At 49.9% G+C, this 24,494-nt stretch overlaps 1 protein-coding gene across 1 annotated transcript in view; it reads left to right on the top strand.

Moving 5' to 3' along the window:
- Positions 1-1,285: 1,285 nt before the first annotated feature.
- Positions 1,286-24,494, top strand: part of LOC144944410 (lysosomal alpha-glucosidase-like) — a 49,841-nt gene continuing 26,632 nt past the window's right edge. The window contains exons 1-14 of the mRNA XM_078872549.1: positions 1,286-1,465; positions 4,047-4,241; positions 4,775-4,882; positions 6,384-6,497; positions 9,465-9,592; positions 10,348-10,450; positions 11,095-11,243; positions 11,717-11,885; positions 14,313-14,409; positions 15,470-15,582; positions 18,936-19,061; positions 19,556-19,687; positions 20,686-20,799; positions 21,978-22,094. Coding sequence (XP_078728675.1) covers positions 1,286-1,465; positions 4,047-4,241; positions 4,775-4,882; positions 6,384-6,497; positions 9,465-9,592; positions 10,348-10,450; positions 11,095-11,243; positions 11,717-11,885; positions 14,313-14,409; positions 15,470-15,582; positions 18,936-19,061; positions 19,556-19,687; positions 20,686-20,799; positions 21,978-22,094 — 1,845 coding nt within the window. The remainder of the gene's footprint in view (positions 1,466-4,046; positions 4,242-4,774; positions 4,883-6,383; positions 6,498-9,464; positions 9,593-10,347; positions 10,451-11,094; positions 11,244-11,716; positions 11,886-14,312; positions 14,410-15,469; positions 15,583-18,935; positions 19,062-19,555; positions 19,688-20,685; positions 20,800-21,977; positions 22,095-24,494) is intronic.

The raw sequence follows: 24,494 nt of genomic DNA, 5'->3' as shown, positions 1-24,494 counted from the left end.
GCAACCTTACGTGACCCGGAATTGAACTCAAGGTCTCTTTCACGTATTTAAATAAGTAAATGCCATCCCATATTCGGGGGAAATGCTATTAGCAGGCACCTACCTGATAAGGCATGCAAGGCGCGCCATGGGCCGTCGTGTAATCAGCACCACGCCCGACCACCTTTGTCTCCCCAGTGCTGATGTTTACACACCGCAACAGGTGCTCATTTGAGGATGATTCGACTTAGGGGGAGGCCCAATACGGGTGCAGATATCACTCACCACTGATGTTGGACGTGGCCTGGGAATTGAACTCGGGTAGCCTGGTTCATAGCGTAGTGCGATAACCACTACCCTACCGCTCCCCCATACGCTCACACACATACGAACGTGAATGTTATTCATGTGCTGCACACACACGGTGTTTGGATGCTGGAATGAATAGATGCATTAGCATCCCGCTTCGATTAGCATGGTTGGCTACGTACGGTGAGAAAGAGGTTCAACATACATGCATGATGGTTACATGGGTGGAGGTATGAATGCATTGATAAATGTTAAGTCAACGAATTGATGCATGAATGAAAAAAATTAGTGGGTGGGTCAATGAATGGGTAAATGCACGAATTAAGGAATGATGGATGGATGAATTGATGGTTGGAAAAATGCTTGAATGAATTGCTGCCGAAATTAAGGGATCATGGATGGATAGAAAGATAAATTAACAATGAAGTGGATGTATAAGCGAAATAACAAATCGTTAGATGCTTGGTTGGATTGACGAATGCATTCATGTACGAATGCCTGAGTCACTGAATTATTTGTTTGGATGCTTGAATTATTAAATAAATATACGCTTATAATAATAATTGGTGGATTGATTTATTGATGATTGAACTGATGGGTGGAAATATGGGAGAAACTGATGGATGCTGGAATGAACGTATGGGATCAATGGTCACACGAGGCAGGACATTGCCAGGTCACGGACACACGTGGCGGCCTTCCCATGCGCAAACAGAGGCTCGCAAACACAGCTTCCTCCCCCCGTATCTCTCGACGTGACTGACAGCCGCATCGGCCTCAAATATTTGCGTAGAGCGACTCGCAGGTGCGCGCGCGCGCGTGCGTGCGTGCGTGCAACTACACAACGGCGCGACTATATAACGGCTAGAGTCGGGCACATCTCTCTCACACACTGCACCGTGGGTGGGTACACACACACACAGCTAGGGTGCAAAAAGTACCCAACAAGCTTGGGTTATTGTGTCTCGTAAGTGACTGCGTCATGCAACCTCCAACCATGCAGCACACACGCGCGCTGCTACTGCTCGTGCTGCTGCCCCTGCTGTTGTCGTATGTTGACGCCTGCGCTGTCGATGCTCCCCCGGAGAGCGAGAGACGGGACTGTTACCCGGAGTCCGGGGCCAGCCAAGGCGGGTGTGAGGCGAAGGGATGCATCTGGTGCGAGGCTCAGATCCAGGTGAGAGGAGTTGATGGAGTGGGGTGGGGGTGCGTGAGTGGGATGGGTGGGGTGGGAGGGTGTCGGTGGAGAGCGGTGGTGCAGGGGTTAGCGCGCTGAGCTACGAACCCGCCAACGAGGTCGATTCCCGCTCGCGGCCACCAACACCGGTGACAATCGTCTGAACCGGTCCTGGGCCTCCCCAATGTCGACTCAGCCTCAAATTAGTCCCCGGTGGTGCGCCCCTTTCAGGGGTCGGTGGGTTGGGTAAAGATTTGTGAAACGACGTCTGGACTGCGAGGTAGCCAGTATTTGGAGTACAGCAAGTGTGTTCGTGAATCCATCTCGGCAAAGTATTAAGTATTGCCCCGTGTCATCCGTGGTGGGTTCTCTCCGGGTTCTCCGGTTACCCGTGTGAAACCAAACTCTTGTCAATGATAATGGCCAAAAATTCCAATGCAGCAGCACCCTCCTGAAACCGAGGCTTTTCTAAGTTGAATATTTTATACAATTGGTATTCTCATTAGTCAATGGGATATGAATCCATAGGGCATGTGGACAGATAAGCTGCCGGGCCCATGTGTATTTTACCCCTGCTATTTTATGAGCATTTCTCAGTTATCGAAAAGAACTGACTCATTATTTGCTATTGTACGAGTTGGGCAAATTATTTCCCAGAAATATTTCTGAGTGAGATTTTCTGGAAAAAAATACTTCTGAGTCAAAGGTCAGCAGCACGGCTTTACTAACCAACCAAATGAATTAATAATTTGGAAACATATCAAATGTAAAATTCCAAACACCTATTGTAATTTTAAAGTATTTTTTTTATTAACAAAAATTTAGCTATTCAATATCCACTCAGCCCAGACTCTGACGTCGGAGATTTCAGGCCAGCCTGTGAAAGCAAAAATTGGCCCAGAGAATTCCAGTCATCAGCACAAAAATGACTGCAAAAAGTGGCCCCCAAAACAGGCAGTGGGGATTGACTAAAAACATGGAAACGTGGTGCCGGAATGGGTAAGGGTGGTGAGGCAACATGAGTTTGTACTCGAGCCCTGTGGCTCTTGGAAACGAAGTAACACAGAGCCAGGCAAAGCTGCATCCCGCCCTGAGCAGATCCTTTTTTTGTGGGCCGAGAAGATCGCTTTTCCAAGGGCGCTACCCACTTTAACCGGGCTAACCCCCAGCAATGGATGTTAGCAGTGAAACACTTCTCACTGAATATTTTAAACGTTTGCTGTTCGACTGGAGTAGGTGGCACGTAAATAGTATCCAGAGCCAGTGAGGTCACCATTACCCAGACACAGCCACAAAAAGTATGCCCTGGTAATCGTACGCCACTCGATTAAGCCTGATCCAAAGCGATCTGGCGCGATGGGGCCGCGATGTTAACTACCTCGGCCGATATGTAGGAGGTCGTGGGTTCAGTCTCGACCATTACCCCTGTATATTTGAAGTTTGTGTCTCTCTCCCCGTGGTCACGTGGATTTTTCTCCGGGTGTTTCCCTCCACATTTATGAACATGCGTTTTAGAGTATTTTGGCTGCTATACATTTCCACATGATAAGCCATTTCGTTGAGCTATCATTTGTGTCCAGGTTGCTTTTAAAAATAGTTATATGGTGGCCTTTACCTGGTAAAAAAAAAAAGTTATTTTAGTGTTGCACACTCGAAATGAAGGACGTGGGCAGGTGCTCCAAATCGAGGGCAAACACATTTATTGTGATAATCTGTAAAATGCACCAGCATGTGCATCACACACATCAATTCTCAACCGAGTCGCCATTAACCACGTGACTGGTGTACAGGTCAGGCTACTCAATAACCCTGCCAGCCGCCTGCAGGCCCGACTCAGTATCGCATGCTGGTGTACACACGTGCATTGATATACTGCACAGCACATAAGGACCTTCACAAAACCACACTTTACTCCATTGCTGCACGAGGAAATCATTAAAAGAGTGGTCGATTCCTAATGTGCAAGATTAGTTTAACTGTTCAACTGTAACAGATTCGTGGTGGAAGTGTGTAAGTATAATTTTGAGCACTGCTATTGTCCTGGGTTCGAGTCTCGACAGCTGCCTGTGATTAAACCGCGTCCTCAAGTGCGGTGAGATGAATTGTCTCAGCCTGCTCACCAAATAACTGCACGAAATACATCCATCGCATTAAATGTGGTTGTTCGCTCTAATTTTTAGACTAAATTCCAGGCCTGGGAATTTAAACATCCGGTTTGACCATCGTCAACGTTACCTCACTCTCAGATGCAGAATTGAGCCACAGGTGCTGCCCTCGACTCGCCCAGAGGTCACTTGAAGGTAATCTCAGAAGTAGCTCTGTGATATCCGCTTCTGTGGACCGTTCTCCAACACAAAGCTTTGCAGCGCTTCTTTGACAGATTCCAGACACTTCGCCTCGCGACGATGCGAAGCCGATAGCACCACGGGGGGGGGGGGGGTGATGACACTTGCGTACACATTTTTTAGAACAAAAGAATTGAGCAAAGATTTTCAGACTCCTGGTCGGGGACTTCTTATCTCCCTCTCTCTCTCTCTGCGATCGCAAGGGCACACCTTGGTGCTTCTTCCCCGACGGAAAGGAGGAGGTGACCAAGCCGTGTGCGCAGTACGCGGACTGGGAGCGTCGCGACTGCCACCCGGAGCCCGGCTCCAGCGAGGAGAAGTGCCTCTCCAAGGGCTGCTGCTGGTCTCCGGCATCAACGCAGGGCGCCCCGTGGTGCTTCTACGGAGACGCGGGAGCAGCGCCACCTCCCTCGGGAGGAGGGGATGACAACGTGAGGGGGGACAAGGAATATGCATGATGATGGTAGCCATACAACTGTCATTCGGTGATCTTCATTGCTAGGTCCGTTGGGCCACCGGCGGCCCTCTGGTGGCCCTTAGTACGGCCCCCGACAAATACACAAGACGTCGCACATTTTAAAGGGCACCCCCTGCCCCCTCCTCCCCCCGTGGCAGCTGTCCTTGTGCGTCACAAAGGTGACGCAGCACCTGGCCTGCAATGGGACATTCGTCTGCCGTTCTGGGACACTGTCTAATGTTTTCAAATAAACATGGAAACATCGTCACATTTGACCGTGACGCCGGCACACAATAACTTACTCGTTCCGACGGAGGCCTCTTGTCGTAGCAAGCAGACCTCGACATTGGCATTCAGCTCTTTTCCAACCCTTGGGTGGCAAGCTTGAAAAAGATGCTTGCCCGGCACCGTGACCACTCACTCCGCTCCTACTAACCACCCCTCCGCCCGCGGCACTCTCTCCACAACCCCAACCCTGTGTCGCCCCCCTCCCCCCATCCCTCCCAGATGTGTCAGACGGTCATCCCAGAACTGGACCGCATCGACTGCTCCCCCAACACGCCCGTGACCCAGGGCTCGTGCGAGGCTTCGGGCTGCGTGTGGTGCCCCGCGCAGGTGCGGACAGGAGGTGGATGGGGGAGGAGGATGGGGGGAGGGCAGTGAGCATAGAGAGAGCGAGTATTTGTACATTATTGTTGTTTATTTAAACTAAAACTCTAAACTATATTTTATTTTACCGGGTAAGACCCACTGAGCTATAGGGCTCTTTTTCAGAAGCGACCTTGCCACAAATGATATACGGAGTGGCTTATCGTGTGGACATTAATAGCAGCAGCCAAACACTCCAAAACGCATGTTTCGAAATGTTGCTGAGCACAGGCCCCCAAAGGCCCAACACGCCAAGCGACCAGCAACAGGCAGCACGACCAAAGTTGTAAGAGCCCTAGGAGTGCAGCACGCGTTTTTAATTGAGCGAGGGGTTTTTTTGTACACCAGCTTGTAGGGGAAAACGACGACGATGATGATGATGGGAGTAGGGGATTTCCAAAGTGGAGCAGTGCGAGGGAAGAAGCAGAAGGAGAAGCGCGGTGACCTGTGGTGTGGGTGAGAGTGTGAGAGTATGTGTGGTTGTGAGTTGCAGTGATGGCAAATGAGTGGGTGAGAGTGTGAGAGTAGGTGTGGTTGTGAGCTGCAGTGATGGCAAATGAGTGGGTGAGAGTGTGAGAGTAGGTGTGGTTGTGAGCTGCAGTGATGGCAAATGAGTGGGTGAGAGTGTGAGAGTAGGTGTGGTTGTGAGCTGCAGTGATGGCAAAGGAGTGGGTGACTGTGACAGTGGGTCTTGCTGTGATCTGCAGTGATGGCAAACGAGTGGGTGAGTGTGAGAGTGGGTCTTGTTGTGAGCTGCAGTGATAGCAAACGAGTGGGTGAGTGTGACAGTGTGTCTTGTTGTGATCTGCAGTGATGGCAAACGAGTGGGTGAGTGTGAAACTGTGTCTTGTTGTGATCTGCAGTGATGGCAAACGAGTGGGTGAGTGTGACAGTGTGTCTTGCTGTGAGCTGCAGTGGGTTGGTTGAATTCAGTTGGGGATGAGATGAAACGGTCCGGGGTGAACCACGACCACAGCATGGGTGGAGGAATCAATGAGTGAATTACTAGGAACCATGGTAGTAGTAGTAGCGATAGAATAGTAATAAGGAGACGACTGATCACCTGTGAGTGAGTGGCTGGAGTGAATCACTGAGCACTGAATCATTGGGCACATCTCACTGCTTTAGGTATGAAGCCAGGATTAATATTTCTAGATATTTTCCGGGACGCTGCTCGGCTGGATTGGAGTAGGGATTATGTATCCATGTTCAACTTCTTTCGAACGTTACATCGGCGGAAGGCACTACCACTAGAGAATCAGGTCCCCACATTCTACGCAATATTAATATAATGTTCTGAACAGGTTTTTAAAGGAATTATTCGGGCAAAGCAAGGCAGGCCCGACCCTAAGAGACAAATACGGCTTGGGCGTGGTGCTGGCCACCCACCCCCTCGGTAACAGCACTTGTCCCAACTGTGTGTGAAGGCTATGCGGGCCATCTTTTGTCCTTGTGTCCCGTGGTACAGATGTCTGGCTACGACATTCCCTGGTGCTTCTTCAACCAGACGGAATTCCCAGGGGCAGAAGAGGCGGCGGCGCGTGTGGACTGCATGCCCGAGGGGGGCAGCGACCCCGCCAAGGTGCCGCGAACACGCAGCGTACAGGCGGTGCAACTGCGCCGGGGGGGGGGGTGGGGTGAAGAGTGGGGGGTAGAAAGAGGACAGCTTTTGCATATCCGTGGGGAGCGGTGGCGCAGTGGTTAGAGCACTGCGCTACCAAACCGTGTTCGATTCCTGCTCACGAGCAAGAACAGTGGCAGATATTTCAACCGGTCCTGGGCATCCACTAGGTCGACTCAGCCTTAAAATGATTGCGTGGTGCGGAGAAGAGATAGAAACGGGACAACTTTTGAGTTGATATTGTACATATGCGGGGAGCGGTGGCGTAGTGGTTAGACCACTGCGCTACAGCACCAAGCCGTGTCCATTCCCGCTCACGGCCAACAACAATGAGTACCTAGTGCGGTGGGTAAACCTCAGCACTGGGGAGACAAAGGCGGCCGGGCGTTGTTCTCGCCACCTTCCCACTCGCGTGACATGCGCCGGGCCTTTCCATAGGTGCTCGCTCCCAGCCCCGACAGTCTGCTATGGATATACGGGGGATCTTTGTCTTTGGGTGTTTACGTGTGCAGTTAATTGTGACCGTTCTGTAATCAGTCTCAAAATAATCTGCCGGAGCCAACGCGCGCGACAGGGAATGTAATTATTTAACATCGATTCATGTTATTATTGCTCCAATTTCTATTCGCTTCATTGCTTGTACTGTACTTTGTTTTGTATATATGCGTTGTTGGTGGTAGTGTACATTCGTGCACACGTGCACAAGGTCAGATAAGGTCGTGCACACGTACGCACACGTGTGCTGATATGTGCATGCGTGCACGCGAGATTATACATGTTACACGTGTTTATTCGTGTGTACACGCGTGTTGATGTGGGCATGCGTGCACGCGAGATGATATACAGGGTGTCCGAAAATGAATATACGCCAACAAGAAAATGTAATCGTTACATTGTTATTCGAGATACTGACATACATTTCATATGAATATATGCGTTAGACGTATTAACTTTTAGTTTGCTGTGGATATTGAAGTGTGGTTCTTTCCGTCTCAGGAGGAACTCCACTTTCTCATATAAGGAGCCGTCCATAAATGACGTCACGCACCTAGGGGGGGGAAGGTCAGACATTTGTGACGATGTGTGACGAGGGGGGGGGGTTGAGAAATGTGACGTCACATCAAAATGCGCAACTTTAAATAAATATAGACAACACGTTCTACTTAGTTTTCTCCTACAACATCAGAGTGCAGCGCCACATTAAATACGCACTAGAATGACAATAGTTTAAAGCGATTTGAAGCATGTTTTATTTGGGGGGGGAGCAGAGCTTTGTGACGTCATATTTGCGGGGTGGTCTGACTTTTTGCGACGTCGTGTGACGAAGGGGGGGGGGGGGTCAAAAATCGTCCAAAATCGCGTGACGTCATTTATGGACGGCCCCTAATGTCAGGTCCGCCCCTTCACCCGACTTAACCACGTAAAAAAAAATATCTCCACGTTTTTTTCCTTCTCAAGTAAAGTCTTCCACTAGCAAACCAAGGGGTACCTTGAAGAACTTAAACATCGTATTGTTGTTGGCGCGGCTGCTGAAGGAACGTCCTTCCCTTCAGCTGTGTTGGGAAAAAAATTCCCAAGCCTAGAACGCCGAATTAGATCGACCGTGGTGAATGATTGACGACACGTAGACGTTTATTAGTAACTCGCATTTTGCCCGTCCAAGGACGGCTGTTTTTGCAGTAAATCTGAAACTTGCAAGCGAAAAGCAGCCCGCGACGTGATATATTCATTGCATCAATTCGTGTGCAATTTGTAAGGGCGTGGTGACACAGACTTATTTCATGTTAAGGTTATAATCCCTTGTTCATCATGACGTCCTCTTTACTTTCATGTCTCAACAGCGTTACGGAGATCACGTGACGTGAGGGTTCTGCCTTTGTAGTGAGGGTTGTAAGTTGACGCCGAGGAGGGGAGGGGGGAGGCGCCTCGCCCCCCCCCCCATGTGGAGTGACGTCACCCGCTAATTATTATTAATGAGGAGTGGGGGGGTGTCCATTTGGAGGACGTTCATGAATATTAATGAGGGGGATTTGGAGAACGTCACCTGCTCATGAATATTAACGAGGGGGGCTGGTCGACGTGGAGTGACGTCACGAGCTTTAAGGACATTCCCGGGTGATTATCGTAGGTATTCGAGAATATCTAATCAGTACCATTAAAAAAATGTTCAATAAACTTAAACGTGTAATCTTCTTGGTTCTTTCGGTAAAGTCACGTAGAAGGGAAATAATAAAATAATAAAAATAAAACATAATAAAATATTTTATTTTCCCTTCTACGTGACTTTACCGAAAGAACCAAGAAGATGAATCCCTGCAGTCACGACAGCTTTAAATCGAAATTTAAACGTATAAGTCTACTACATGTATACTCTTAGCTTTTTCGGTAAAGTCACGTAGGTAAAAAATTATAAATAATATAATTGAAAAAATAATAGAAATAAAATAATAAATCACGACGTTTCGGAGGCAACACAAGTCTTTGTCATCAGGTGGGACCGTCACAGCTAAATTTACTGTCTCACTTGAGACTGTCTCACTTGAGACAGTAAATCTAGCTATGACGGTCCCACCTGATGACGGATATTTGTGTTGCCTCCGAAACGTCGTGATTTATTATTTTATTTCTATTATTTTTTCAAGGGTATTATTTATTTATTATTTATTTATTTCCTGCGTGACTTTACCGAAAAACCTAAGAGTATGAATCCTTGCAGTCACGAAAGCTTCAAATATAAAACTACTACATGTATTCATGTAACATTTATGTCAGTATCTCGAATAACATATGCATATCGCCACACGTTAATGCACGTGTGGCGATATGCACATGCGTGCACATCATATGATACATGTTACACGTGCGGTGTGCACGTGTGTGACGCTATGCACGTGACACGATACATGTTACACGTGCGCGTGTGTGCAGTGCCAGCAGCGTGGCTGTATTTACGCCCCAGCCAATGTGCCCGGCGCTCCATTCTGCCATCTTCCGTCCGACGGCTCCTACGGTTACAGCCTGGTTGGGCAGCCCGCCAACACGGCCCGCGGCCTCAAGTGAGTCCGCGTGCTCACACCTGTGCACCGATACACCTGCATGTACATCTGTTGTACACCTACATGTACACCTGTGCACCGATACACCTGCATGTGCATCTGTATACCTACATGCGTCCCTATATACCTGAACGCACACCTGTACACCTACACGTACACCTGTACACCTACACGTACACCTGTACACTTGTATACATGCATGTGCACCTACATACCTGCAATTACACTTGCGCCCCTATATACCAGCACGCACACGTGTACACCTGCACGGACACGTGTACACCAATATGCCTGCATGCACACGTGTACACCTATATATCCTGCAAGCACACGTGTACACATGTACACATATATACCTGCATGCACACCTGTACACATATATACGAGCATACACCCCTGTACACGTGTACACCTATATCAAGCAAATTATTCAATTGGAACAGATACGATACAAATTTGGCAGAACCCTCCTGGAAACAGTCACGCGACTGAGGATGTGCCTGTGTGAACAGGGGTAATCATAAAATATCAACGATACCAATCAAGCGAGTCAACACGAAACGTCGAGCCAACGTTGCCTCGACGTTCAGCGTTTACTGGGAATTTTTACTTCACCAGCAGTAGGAAACAGCTGTTGTTGTTATTAACTCCATTTTCGTTATCGTTATTAACTCCTGCCGCTTCTGTCGTTGCGTAAAGTCGGCAGAAACGTTCATCACCAAACCCTCCTCCTGACCCTGCCATTGTCGATCCAGGTTCGAGCTGCAGCGCATCCACACAACGACAATGTTCGGCGGAGACCTGGAGCGGGTGACGCTCGACGTGGAGTTCCACACGCAGGACCGACTCCGATTCAAGGTCGCCCAGGAGAGAGGGGAGAGGCTTAGAGGCCGGGATAACGGTTAGGGTTAGGATGAGAGAAGGGGGGATGAGCGTCAGAGTCGAAGTGGGTTCAACGTTAGGACTGGTTCATTTTGTTTAGGCAGTGGCACGTGGGGCCTCGAGGTAACCAGGATGAGTCGCGTTGGCAGGAGCGACCTTTGGCATTCGTCTGCCAGCAGGGGGCGACGATTGCTGCTCTGTGTTTCATCCTGATTGAGTAACTCGCGGTGCAATTTTCGAATTCGGGAAATGTGGATCCTTGACACTGGCACACGATGGGCCGATCTCGGGAACGACCTACGGGGATCTTTAACGTCCACTGCGAAGCAAATGAGGGTTTGGGGCAGGTTTAGAGTTCGGGTCAGGGTTGTGATTAGAAAACTGAATTTAGAGCTAGAGCTATGATTATTGTGAACGTCGGGGCTAGGATTATAACCGGGGTTAGAGTCCGGGTTAGAATTAGGCGTTAGGGTTTAAAGTGAAGGGTTTGAGTCGGTGTTACAAGATTTGATCTTGCAGCCAGGGACAGGGGGGGCGGGTACAATAGTTACGTTTTTGACCGCTGCCAACTTCCAAAGTGCGGCTGCCCCCCCACCCCCGCATGGCTTCCTCTCCCTCAGTTCTACGACCCCAACTCAAACCGCTTCGAGGTGCCACTGGAGATCCCCCGGCCCGACTCGGCACCCGCGGTCAAGGCGTACGACTTCCAGTGGAGCAACGACAACGGCTTCAGCATCAAGGTCGTGCGCAAGGACACGGGTGCCGTGCTGTGAGTAGTCCGAGGCACCCTGGCCCAGCAACGATGACATCCAGCGTCGGCGCGCCCCACGCGGCAGCAGCATCGTCGCTGCGAAATTCGTGTCGGTGTGAATCGCAGCAGTGTGGCGACGTCGTAATCGTCGTCGTCACGAGATGGTCATGGCAACGTCACAATGCCTGGATTGTCACCACTACGTCATTGTAATTGAGCGGGAATAATAATAATAATCGTCGTCGTAGCAGCATCAGCATCACCATGTATGTCATGGTCGTCATCGTCATATATTAATTCTATTGTCATCGTCAGAACCATAATCACCTTTTTTGCTGTCGCTACCACAGCTCACTGATGTAATTAACATCGACACCCCCAGGATGGACTTGTCCCTAACCGGACTCTAACCCTAACTTCTGCCTCTCATTGCTCCCAGGTTAGACACGTCCCTAACCGGACCCTAACCCTAACCCCCTCGCCGCTCCCAGGTTTGACACGTCCCTGGCGGGACTCACGTTCGCCGACCAGTTCCTGCAGATCGCCACGCGCCTCCCATCCTCGCGCATCTACGGCTTAGGGGAGCACGAGCGCTCGCGCTACCGCCAGTCGCTCAACTTCAAGACGTACGGAATGTACTCCCGCGACCAACCACCCACGGTGATCCACCGCACCCTGCCCTCACCGCACCATGATCATGAGAATTGTTTATAAATGCGTGTATATAAAGCGCCCACCTACACGCCGGGACATCTCGAGAGCGCTTGACATTGTCGCGTCTCGGCTCCAACACATTTTAAAGGGCACCCCCAGTGGCAGCTGTCCCCGTGCGTCACGAAGTGACTCGGCACATGGCCTGCAAGCGGGCATTAAGTCCGCCAGGAAGAGAGCGACGTTGGCTGCTGCGTGCATAATCCCAGTCGGTACATCGACTCCACACGCACGCGCGCACCTTAAATACAGCAACAACCGCCGTTCGCCACCGAGTGGTGGTGACGCCACCGCGGCTCTTGTGCCAGGCTAGGTGCACTTCAGGGCCACGTGAAGTGTCAAACGCTAGCAGGCGCGAGGTCACGGGACAGACGCAGGTGCCGTGGGTTGACCGACTGAGATGACTGGGCGATGCACCGCCTTGAACATAAACCCGACACACCCACACTCGTCACACCGGCGCACCAGCTCTCGCCCCACCAAGATAGCCAAGCCACAACAATACGACCGATAAACAGGATCCACCAACCACCACCCTACTACCACGCCGGTGCTTGCCCGACCACATGAAAACTTCCTCCTATCGCAATAAAGCAGCCGCATCAACGCGCATTCTACATCAACACCAGAGTAGTCGCATACCTGTCAACCCCTTATCAGTGCCCTACCTTATTACAGACCAATGCAGACATTATTGGTCACCCCGTGCCCCTAATAAATCTCAACGTTCATCCTACACAGTCCCACAAGGGAAAAACGCAAATGGAAACAAACAAGTGTTGTTGCCCGTATTGAAACGGCTGTACGCCGTATGGACCTGAAAACGCAATGTCCCTGTACAGGAATATGGGTAAACCCTCGTATCACCAACTACCCTAAACCAACTATACCCTTAACACTCACCCCACCACAATGATATCACCACAATGTCACAATGAACTCGCCACGCTGGGGCCTATGATCAAGTGTCTACGTACAAGCTATGTATTGTTATAACTCGCCTTTTGCCCGTCCAAGGACGGGTGTATTGCAGTAAATCTGAAACTTGCAAGCGAAAATCAGACCGCGACGTGATATTCATTGCATCAATTCGTGTGCAATTTGTTAGGGCGCGGTGACACAGACCTATTTCATTTTAAGGTTATAATCCCTTGTTCATCGTGACGTCCTTTTTACTTCGATGTCTCAACAGCGTTACAGAGATCGTGTGACGTGAGGGTTCTGCCTTTGTAGTGAGGGTTGTAAGTTGACGCGGAGGAGCCTCGCCCCCCCATGTGGAGTGACGTCACCTGCTAATTATTATTAATGGCAGGGGGGGTGTCCATTTGGAGGACGTCACCTGTTCATGATTATTAATAAGGGGGGTGCTTCATGTGGAGTGACGTCACCCGCTCATCATTATTAATGAGGGGGGCTGTTCGATGTGAAGTGACGACACTTGCTCATGATTATTAGTGAGGGGGGGTGGTCGATGTGGAGTGACGTCACGAGCGTTAAGGACATTCCTGGGTGATTATCGTAGGTATTTTACCTCTCTGGCCTGTCCATGTGCTTTTGAAGGGCCATTGCCCGAAATGTCGCCTGCTATATATATCTTTGTTTTTTTAAGGTCCGCACGCAGTGTTATTGACAAATGTGTTGAGTTATTTCCTTATGAATGGTTGCAGTAGTGGGGCAAGGGGGGGGGGTGGTGGCGTGGGGGGCTATGATTGCTATATTTATGGTATACAGTGATCCCTCGTTTATCGCGGTTAATGGGGTCCGGAACCCCTCGCGATAGGTGAAAATCCGCGAAGTAGGATTGGCCCTCTAGGAATTTCCGTATATGTGTGTGTGGGTACCAGAATGTTTAAAATATGTATATTTATACTTTATATATATATATATATTTTACTTAAATCTATTTAATTATAAAACCTTAATATTATACATTCACTCTCTCTCTCTCTCATACGATACGTATTATGGTGTTCTACACTCACCAATGACAGTAGTATCTTGAGACTTGACTCCAGTAATGACGACGACGACGATGACAATGACGATGACAATGACGACGATGACAGACCTGTGCAGTTCGATGAATGTGATGATGAATGATGATGATGATGGTGTTACTGCACAGGTATAATGAGGCCTTTAAATCAGTTCGAAAAATCCGCGATTCACTGAGGCCGCGAAACTTGAACCGCGAAGTGGCGAGGGATTACTGTAATCCCAGTTGTGCAATTTGCAGGCACATTTTTGTTTTTTTTATTGTCAAAATAACGTTTGAGTGGCGGTGAAACGGGCCGCAATCGCGAGCAAAAAGGGGCTCCGGTTACTGCCGCGTGCCCCCCCCCCCCAACGCTCGCTCACTCCGCCTGTGGCGCGCAGGCCAACGGGAACCTTTACGGCGTCCACAACTTCTACATGTGCCTGGAGGACGACGCCAAGGCGCACGGCGTGCTGCTGCTCAACGCGAACGCGCAGGGTGCGCACCGCAGATTCAGCACCACCCAGACACCCACACTCACACACACTCACACACCCAGACACCCACACAATACACCTGCACACCTAACCACCTACACACTCGCACACACCTGCACACTCACACACACCTGTACACTCAGCCACACACACTCACACACACCTGCACACCCAGCCACACACACACTCGCACACACCTGCACACTCACACACACTCACACACAGCCACCCACACTCGCACACACCTGCACACTCACACACACCTGCACACTCAGTCACACACAATCACACTCACCTGCACTCAGCCACACACACTCACACACACCTGCAAACACAGCCACTCACACTCACCTGCACACCAACCACTCACACACACCTGCACACCCAGGCACACACACTCACACCCACCTGCACACCACCCAGCCACCCACACTCAGCCACCCACACTCACACACACCTGCACACTCAGCCACTCACACTCACCTGCACACCCAGCCACACACACTCACACACACCTGCACACCCAGCCACACATACACACACTCACCTGCACACCCAGCCACACACACACACACTCACCTGCACACCCAGCCACACACACACACTCACCTGCACACACAGCCACTCATACTCACACACACCTGCACACCCAGCCACACACACCCACACACTCACACACACCTGCACACCCAGCCACACACACCCACACACATTCACACACACCTGCTCACCCAGCCACCCACACACACTCACACACCCCTGCACATCCAGCCACACACACTCACACACACCTGCACACCCAACCACCCACACAATACACCTACACACCTAACCACCTACACACTCGCACATATCCAACCACACACTCACACACACCTGCACACCCAACTACCCACACACTCGCATGCCCGCACACCCCACCACCCACACACCCTCACCACCCACACACCCCCACACACCCCACACATCCGCACCAACCAACACACCACCCACACACCCGTCACACACCCGCACCGACTGCCCCACCGACACTCCTGCTTCGCGCCCTCTGTATGTGACAGAGGTTGCACTGTCGCCGCTGCCCGGCATCACGTACCGCACCATCGGGGGCGTGCTCGACTTCTACGTCTTCCTGGGACCTACGCCCGAGGGGGTGGTGCAGCAGTACACAGAGGTACACACTCAACGAGTTTTAATTTGTCTGTACGTTTAATTCAACTAAAACACATTCCTGCGGAGGGAGCTGGTAGGAACGTTGGGTTGCTCGGTCAATGGCCAGGGTCAACGGCAGCGTGGTGTATTCCGCAAATATGCCCGACTGTGAGGGCGGGCACAAGCCGGCGTGAGTAGGTTAAACGTTGAGTTTTATAAGGGCACCACGGGGTGACCAGCCCCTCCCCACCCAGCCCCACCCCTCCCACCCCCCACCCAGCCCCACCCTTCCTACCCAGCCCCTCCCCACCCTCTCCACCCGGCCCCTCCCCACCCAGCCCCTCCACACCCTCCCCTCCCCACCCAGTCCCTCCCCACCCTCCCCACCCAGCCCCTCCCTGCACGACGGACAGACGGACACAATAGTCCCTTGTGGGCTGGTGTAACCAGGAGGTTCCTACCAGTACTATTCCTACTGTCGTTTCAAAGGACAATTGCGTATGTTTCGATTTAAAGCTTTCGTGACTGCAGGGATTCATCTTCTTGGTTCTTTCGGTAAAGTCACGTAGAAGGGAAGTAATAAAATAATAAAAATAAAACACAATAAAACAATTCTCACGACGTTTCGGCCACAACGCAAGCAGCCGTCCTCAGGCGAAGAATGAGAACATTATCAAGCTAGGAGCTTATATAGGTGTAGCGAGGAGGAGCGCCTTAACAAAAGAATGTGCATATGAAGAGGAATTTAGCATACCAATGGGCAATGAGTAGGAGGTGGGCGGAGGGGTTTCAAAGTCCCATTATGCCCATGCATTATGCAGGATCAACAGCACCACGGGGGGGGGCGCAAGGAACAGCGTTAATAAAGGAAAGGAATGTTAATGATATGTAGCTGCATTTACCAAACAACCACGTAGAGAAGAAGTTACAGCAGCAGATGTTAGTGTAAATGCGTTTGGTATTACCTTAGAGTCGCGGCATCTCTTCAGAAAGGTGAGAGACTCGATTAGCTGAGCCTTCTTATCCCGGAGCTTGTTGAAGGATCTCAAAGTTATGTGGAAACCCTCCCCGTAGAGGCGGTTAAATTTCGATTTAAAGCTTTCGTGACTGCAGGGATTCATCTTCTTGGTTCTTTCGGTAAAGTCACGTAGAAGGGAAGTAATAAAATAATAAAAATAAAACACAATAAAACAATTCTCACGACGTTTCGGCCACAACGCAAGCAGCAGTCCTCAGGCGAAGAATGAGAACATTATCAAGCTAGGAGCTTATATAGGTGTAGCGAGGAGGAGCGCCTTAACAAAAGAATGTGCATATGAAGAGGAATTTAGCATACCAATGGGCAATGAGTAGGAGGTGGGCGGAGGGGTTTCAAAGTCCCATTATGCCCATGCATTATGCAGGATCAACAGCACCACGGGGGGGGCGCAAGGAACAGCGTTAATAAAGGAAAGGAATGTTAATGATATGTAGCTGCATTTACCAAACAACCACGTAGAGAAGAAGTTACAGCAGCAGATGTTAGTGTAAATGCGTTTGGTATTACCTTAGAGTCGCGGCATCTCTTCAGAAAGGTGAGAGACTCGATTAGCTGAGCCTTCTTATCCCGGAGCTTGTTGAAGGATCTCAAAGTTATGTGGAAACCCTCCCCGTAGAGGCGGTTAAATTTCGATTTAAAGCTTTCGTGACTGCAGGGATTCATCTTCTTGGTTCTTTCGGTAAAGTCACGTAGAAGGGAAGTAATAAAATAATAAAAATAAAACACAATAAAACAATTCTCACGACGTTTCGGCCACAACGCAAGCAGCCGTCCTCAGGCGAAGAATAAGAACATTATCAAGCTAGGAGCTTATATAGGTGTAGCGAGGAGGAGCGCCTTAACAAAAGAATGTGCATATGAAGAGGAATTTAGCATACCAATGGGCAATGAGTAGGAGGTGGGCGGAGGGGTTTCAAAGTCCCATTATGCCCATGCATTATGCAGGATCAACAGCACCACGGGGGGGGCGCAAGGAACAGCGTTAATAAAGGAAAGGAATGTTAATGATATGTAGCTGCATTTACCAAACAACCACGTAGAGAAGAAGTTACAGCAGCAGATGTTAGTGTAAATGCGTTTGGTATTACCTTAGAGTCGCGGCATCTCTTCAGAAAGGTGAGAGACTCGATTAGCTGAGCCTTCTTATTATTTTATTACTTCCCTTCTACGTGACTTTACCGAAAGAACCAAGAAGATTGCGTATGTTGTCGGAACATTAATCTAGATTGGAAGCTTTCGTGACTGCAGGAATTACTATACTCATTGGTTCTTTCGGTAAAGTCACGTATGTAGAAATAAAATAAAATAGATTTGCCTCCGTGCAGTTTGCCATTCTCTGTGTGCTCTGTGTGTGATGTCCCTCTGTGTGTTCCCTCGCTATGTGTTTTGCCCCATTTTCACCTGATGATGAGCGCTTGTGTTGCGTTCAAAACTTCGTGATTTATTTGAATTTAATTTTATTTGTGATTTATTTAAATTTTATTTTATTTCTACATACGTGACTTCATCGGAGCATGTTTGTTTGCGTGTTCACCACAAGTACTGCACGTGGTCAATGCAAACTTGATTCCTTGACAAAAGCGTTCTGTTTGAACATCTTAACACCTCCTGTTTTATTGCCAGCAAGGGTAAGACCTATTCTTATTTTTTCATATTCTTATTTTACCAGGTAAGGGCCCACTGAGCTGTCTAGCTCTTTTTTTTTTCAGACGCGAACTGGTTATCAAAAACTATACCTCAGCGAAGTGGCTTATCGTGTGGAAATTTTTCGCAGCCAAATACTCTAAGCGCATGACGTCGATGCTAAATGTGGAGGGAAAAACTCGGGGAAGCCGGGGAGAGAGACACGCAAATCTCAAATATACAGCAGGCGTCGTCAGGGTAGGGGTCGAACCCACGACCTCCTGTATACCAGGCGAGGTAGTTAACATTTCCTAGCCACGGAGAGAGAGACGCGAACTCCACGTATACAGCAGCAGGCATCGTCAGGGTCGGGGTCGAACCCACGACCTCCTGCATACCAGGCGAGGTAGTTACATCTTCTAGCCACGGAGAGAGAGAGAGAGACGCGGACTCCACGTACACAGCAGCAGTCATCGTCAGGGTAGGGGTCGTACCCACGACCTCCTGTATACCAGGCGAAGTAGTTAACATCTAGCCACGGAGAGACGCAAACTCCACGTATACAGCATCACACGATATTACTACTGTACTGCGTGTTGAACTTCTTTCGCACCGTACGTTTGCCAACCGTGCTAATTATTAATCATATTGGTCGCGAAAGTCCCACGTGCGAAATTCAAATCGAGCTGGTGACTTGCAACCTGGGTTTGCAGGCGGTGGGGAGGCCCTTCTTGCCCCCGTACTGGTCGCTGGGCTTCCAGCTGTCGCGCTACGGCTACAACAGCCTGGACACGGTGCGCGCCACCGTGGACCGCATGCGCGCCAGCGACATCCCGCACGTAAGTGGCACGCGGAGGCGGTGGTGGAGGTGGTGGTGATGGTGGTGGTGGAGGTGGCGGCGGTGGTGGTGGTGGAGGTGGTGGTGGTGTAGGCGGCGGTGGTGGAGGTGGTGGTGGAGGTGGCGGCGGTGGTGGTCGTGGCGGCGATGGTGGTGGAGGTGGTGGTGGTGGCGGTGATGGTGGTGGAGGCGGTGGTGATGGTGGTGATTGCGGTGGAGGCGGTGGTGGTGGAGGTGGCGGCGGTGGTGGTAGAGGTGGTGGTGTCGGTGGTGGTAGTGGTGGAGGTGGCGGTGATGGTGGCGGCTGCACCACTCGTGGCTGCCCGTGAGTCTTTGCCGTGGAGGCAGCAGCGAGGATTTGTGGATCGCACGAAAGCCGCGAAACTCCCCATTGGGCGTCGACGAGGTATCCTTGCGTGCAGCACTTGCCCCAACAGCGAGTTGAGGCTGCAACAGAGGCTTAACCTTTGTCTGTGTGTCGCGTGCTGCTCGCAGGACGTGCAGTTCGGCGACATTGACTACATGCAGGAGCAGCGAGACTTCACCATCGACAACGTGCGCTACGCAGGCCTCGGCCAATACGTCAAAGATCTGCAGAAAGACGGCATGCGATACGTCATCATCCTGGTGCGGGGGGGGGTCACGGGGTGGGAGGGCGGGGTCAAGGAGGGTGGGGGCAAGGTCCTTCTATGGGGCCGTCCATAAATGACGTCACGCACCTAGGGGGGGGTCAGAAATTTGTGACGATGTGTGACGGGGGGGGGGTTGAGAAATGTGACGTCACATCAAAATGCACAACTTTAAAAAAATATAGACAACACGTTCTACTTAATTAAATAGACTTTTTTAATAAATGTTTTCTCCTACAACATCATAGTGCAGCGGCACATTAAATACACACTACAATGACAATAGTTTAAAGCGATTTTAAGCATGTTTTATTTTATTTGGGGGGGGGCAGAGCTTTGTAACCTCATATTTGAGGGGGGGTCTGACTTTTTGTGACGCCGTGTGACGAGGGTGGGGGAGTCAAATATCGTACAAAATCGCGTGACGTCATTTATGGCCGGCCCCCAGGCCGGCAGACAATCAGAATCACCACCTCCTGCCACCACGTTGACACGTAACAAGAGTTTGTGGGTTCGGCCGCGTAATCATGATCTGGCCGAATCAATATCGCGAGACCCTCCGCCGGCCGACACGGCCAGACACGCTGGGGTCGTCGCAATGTCGAGCGTTTAACGACGCGCCGATGACTGTCGATTCGGCTTCCTCACCGGTGAGCGAGCCGAGCAATCCTCACAGCCATTTCTTACCAGCCGTGAGCGAGCACCCACCCACACGTGCTACGTTTCACGGCGTTGCCGTACCGTGAACCACTTCATCTTAAGCTTAGCCACATTGCTGCACTGTTAGCCACATCGTTGCCCCGTTGTGACCTGTCACCCTTGGTCGCTTCAACCTCACGAACCAGATCGCCTCACAGTCGTTCATGTTAGCAGCCATGGCCACCGTTAGTTAGCCAATCTCCTGCACCTACTGCACCTTTAGCCAGGTCATGATGCCGCAAGCATCCGTGTCCCCTCACCCCCCCCTCTCCCCTCTGTCCCGTCTTCCGACCTCAGGACCCGTGTCTCACCAAGGACGACCCCCCCGGCTCCTACCGGCCCTACGACCTGGGCAATCAGCTGGGCGTGTGGGTCAACAACAGCGACGGGGTGACGCCCGCCGTCGGCAAGGTGAGGCATCGCCATTGCCAAATCGTCCGTCGTCGCCATCATCATACATAGGTACATACGCGGTCACCATCATCGTCATCAGCAACAACAACGGCATCAGCATGTACATCGTCACAATTGTCTTCGTCGTCAATAGCAGCATCCGAATGCTGAACTCCAAGCCCTACACCTAATGCTGACCTTATCTTCTACTCCATTCCCTCTTCCTGTATCATTCCCCTACCTTTACCCCTGACTGTCGATAATTCTACTCCTAATACTCTACCCCTACCGCTATCCATATAAACTAAACTCTAAACTATTTTAATTATAGCAGGTAAGGCCCACTGAGCTATGTAGCTCTTTTTCAGAAGCGACCTGGACACAAATGATAGCTCAACGACGTGGCCTATCGCGTGGAAATGTATAGCAGCCAAATATTGTCAAGGCGTGTTGAGTCTAAATGTGGAGGGGAAAACCGGAGGACCAGGATAAAAAATAAAAGTCCATGTGAACACGCGGGAAACACGCAAACTCCAAATATGCAGCAGACATCAAGGTTTGGATCGAACCCACGACCTCCTGTGTACCAGGCGAGGTAGTTAACATCCGTATCCCCAGCCCCTCTAACCCTTATCGCTTACCTCTAAGCCTACCCGCAATCTATATTCCATAACCCCGACCTGACCCCGCGTCATCCATCATCCATGACCCCCTACTCCTCTCTGTGCATTTATCCCTCACCCCAAGCCAGGGGGGGGTCGGCAAACCTCCGGCTCCGGAGCCGCATGCGGTGGCTCTTTTGAGGGCCGCTGCGTGGCTCCAGACGATATAATTGCAAAGTAGTGAAAAATAAAAACGACCCCCCCCCCCCTCCTAATTAATGTACGATGAACAGCGAGCGCCTGAAAGCCCACCAACGATGTGTTAATGCGGCGTCACCGTCCTTAAAATAGCGATGACAAAAAAGAAATACGTGGCTCGGCGTCGTTCGTGAAGTGCCGTCGTTTTGCGTCCGCGTGCAATGCGGCTCTCGAAATATTTCAGTGTTTTAATTTTTTTACCGAATTCAAAAAAAATGTCTCGTTATTTTGTTTTTTTGCCGACCACCCCCCCCTCTCCCCAACTCCCACCCCCTCTGCCCCAAACGAATGAACTGAAAACCTCCCATCGCGCCCGTGCCCTGCCACCCTGCCCAGGTGTGGCCACCAGGGGGCTCTGTCTTCCCGGACTACGGCAACCCGGTGACCCGCGACTGGTGGATCCAGATGTGCGTGGAGTTCATGGACGTGCTCAACTACGACGGACTGTGGATCGTGAGTTCCCCGGGATTCCCGCGTGGGAAGGCGGTGGGGTGGATGGGGGGGAGGTTTATGGGGAGGTGGATCCCACTTGGCTTCCTCACTCACAAATTCAGGCTTGCCAATTCGGTGATTTTATTGTTATCCCACCGGGGGTCAATTGCAAATATTTGTATGTTGGACTTATTTACGTAGCCAACCGTGATAATTATTGGTGGTGCAGTGTTGAGTCTATGGGCAGTGTTGAGTGCAGTGTTGAGTCTATGGACAGTGTTGAGTCTATGGGTAATGCTATTATATGGGCTGTATGTATCTTCTTAGGTTTTTTCGGTAAAGTCACGTAGGTAAAACATCAAAATGAATGAAAATAAAATAAAATAAAATAAAAAATCACGACGTTTCGGAGGCAACACAAGTCTCCGTCATCAGGTGGGACCGTCACAGCCAGATTAGCTGCATCCCTTGATGCAGCTAATGGGACCGTCACAGCCAGATTAGCTGCATCCCTTGATGCAGCTAATCTGGCTGTGACGGTCCCACCTGATGACGGAGACTTGTGTTGCCTCCGAAACGTCGTGATTTTTTATTTGATTTTATTTTATTTTCATTCATTTTGATGTTTTACCTACGTGACTTTACCGAAAAAACCTAAGAAGATGAGTCCTTGCAGTCACGAAAGCTTCAAATCTAGAATTTGGGCTGTATGTATGTTGAACTTCTTTCGCACTGTACGTAGTCAACCGTGCTAATTGGAGGTGCAGTGCTGAGTGCAGTGTTGAGTCTATGGGCAGTGTTGAGTATATGGGTAGTCCATAATAGAGGGGGGTTTTTTGTTAGATCGCGTAAATATATAAATATGTCGTTAAAACCCGCCACCACCCGACACAGCCAACGAGTAAGTCACGCAAACAGAACGTGCCAATTTGTCACTAGCACAGCACACTGGTGTGTTGGAGAGCCAAGCCACAACATTTACAATCCGAGTACGACGTTTCGCCAGTAATTACAACTAGCTTCATCAGGCGACAGCCAGATCTGTGGAAAAGTCCACCTGTTTCGTTCCTTATATAGAGGCGTAGATGTGGTGATTACGCAGCTGCGCACTCGCGCAAAGTGGGGGGAAGAGGGGGATTACTAGGTGAACGTACATTATGCATGCACATTGTGCGAGCCCTTTGATATTGTCCTTCCTGTCAATTGTGTGTATTTAAATAGCCCTACCAACGGTATACAGGCCACCTTACTTCAACAGGGTCGCGAAAGCATGCGTGTTAAACTCTATGGGTAGTGTTAGTCTATGGGCTGCGTGAATGTTGAACTTCATTCGCACCGTACGTAACCAACCCCGCCAATCGGAGGTGCACAATCGTACTTCTGCGTCACTGGTATTTAACGAATCGCGGTCACACTGCGATGCTTGTCAGCACTTAATTTCAGCCGGAACGGACCAGGACCTCTTTTCCCTGAATTGTTCAAACATTATTTTTATTGGTTATTATTGTGGTTATAAACCTGTCAATAGAATTATAACAAGATAATAGCTAATAATATCTGGTTATTGTGGATAGGGGTACCGTGTGCACGAGCTGGTAGTGCCTTACGCCAATTTTCCCATACTCCAAGTCAGAAAACTTCTAGTGAGAAATGAAACCTGGCAACATGAAATGGTAATCCATAATAGAGGTTTTTGGGTTAGATCGATTAAGTATATCAATGTGTCGTTAAAACCCGCCACCACCCGACACAGCCAAATAGTAAGGGTTGTCACGTAAACAGAACATGCCAATTCGTCACTAATACAGCACATCGGTGTGTTGGAGAGCCAAGCCACAACATTTACATTCTGAGTACGACGTTTCGCCAATAATTACAACTAGCTTCATCATATTTGTGGAGAAGTCCACCTGTTTCGTTCCTTATATAGAGGCGTAGATGTGGTGACCACGCTTCTGTGCTCTTGCACTATGTGGGGGGGGGGGGTTACTGAGGCAACGTACATTATGTGCATTATGCATGTTCCATTATGCAGGCCCTTTGAACTTGTCCTTCCTGTCTATTGTGTTTATTAAAATAGCCCTACCAACTGTAATCCCTATTGAAGTACGCTGCCCTTTGTAGGCATGCATTTAAATAATGTATTATTTGATGATTCGCTTCCACGCAGCACTAAGGCGGTAGCTATCCGAACGTTTAAATCAATTTTGATTTCTTTCAATTTTGATAGATTCTCTAATTAGTCTTGGCCAGTAGTAGCTAGTTTTGCACAGCACTTCAACAAAATCAATTGAGTGTCCTTATTGGCACGCGTGTTCTGCTACTGCTGACAGTTGTATCTGGGATAATTAAATATTTCTCTGATTTTCTTTTAGTGTCGTGCTGATCATTCGTCCTGTTTGCCCACCATAACATTTACCA

This window comes from Lampetra fluviatilis, chromosome 34 (genome assembly GCF_964198595.1).
Source record: "Lampetra fluviatilis chromosome 34, kcLamFluv1.1, whole genome shotgun sequence".
NCBI classification, from domain to species: domain Eukaryota; kingdom Metazoa; phylum Chordata; class Hyperoartia; order Petromyzontiformes; family Petromyzontidae; genus Lampetra; species Lampetra fluviatilis.
The sequence above is the reverse complement of the archived record's forward strand: the minus strand, read 5'-3'. Positions and strand labels throughout refer to the sequence as shown.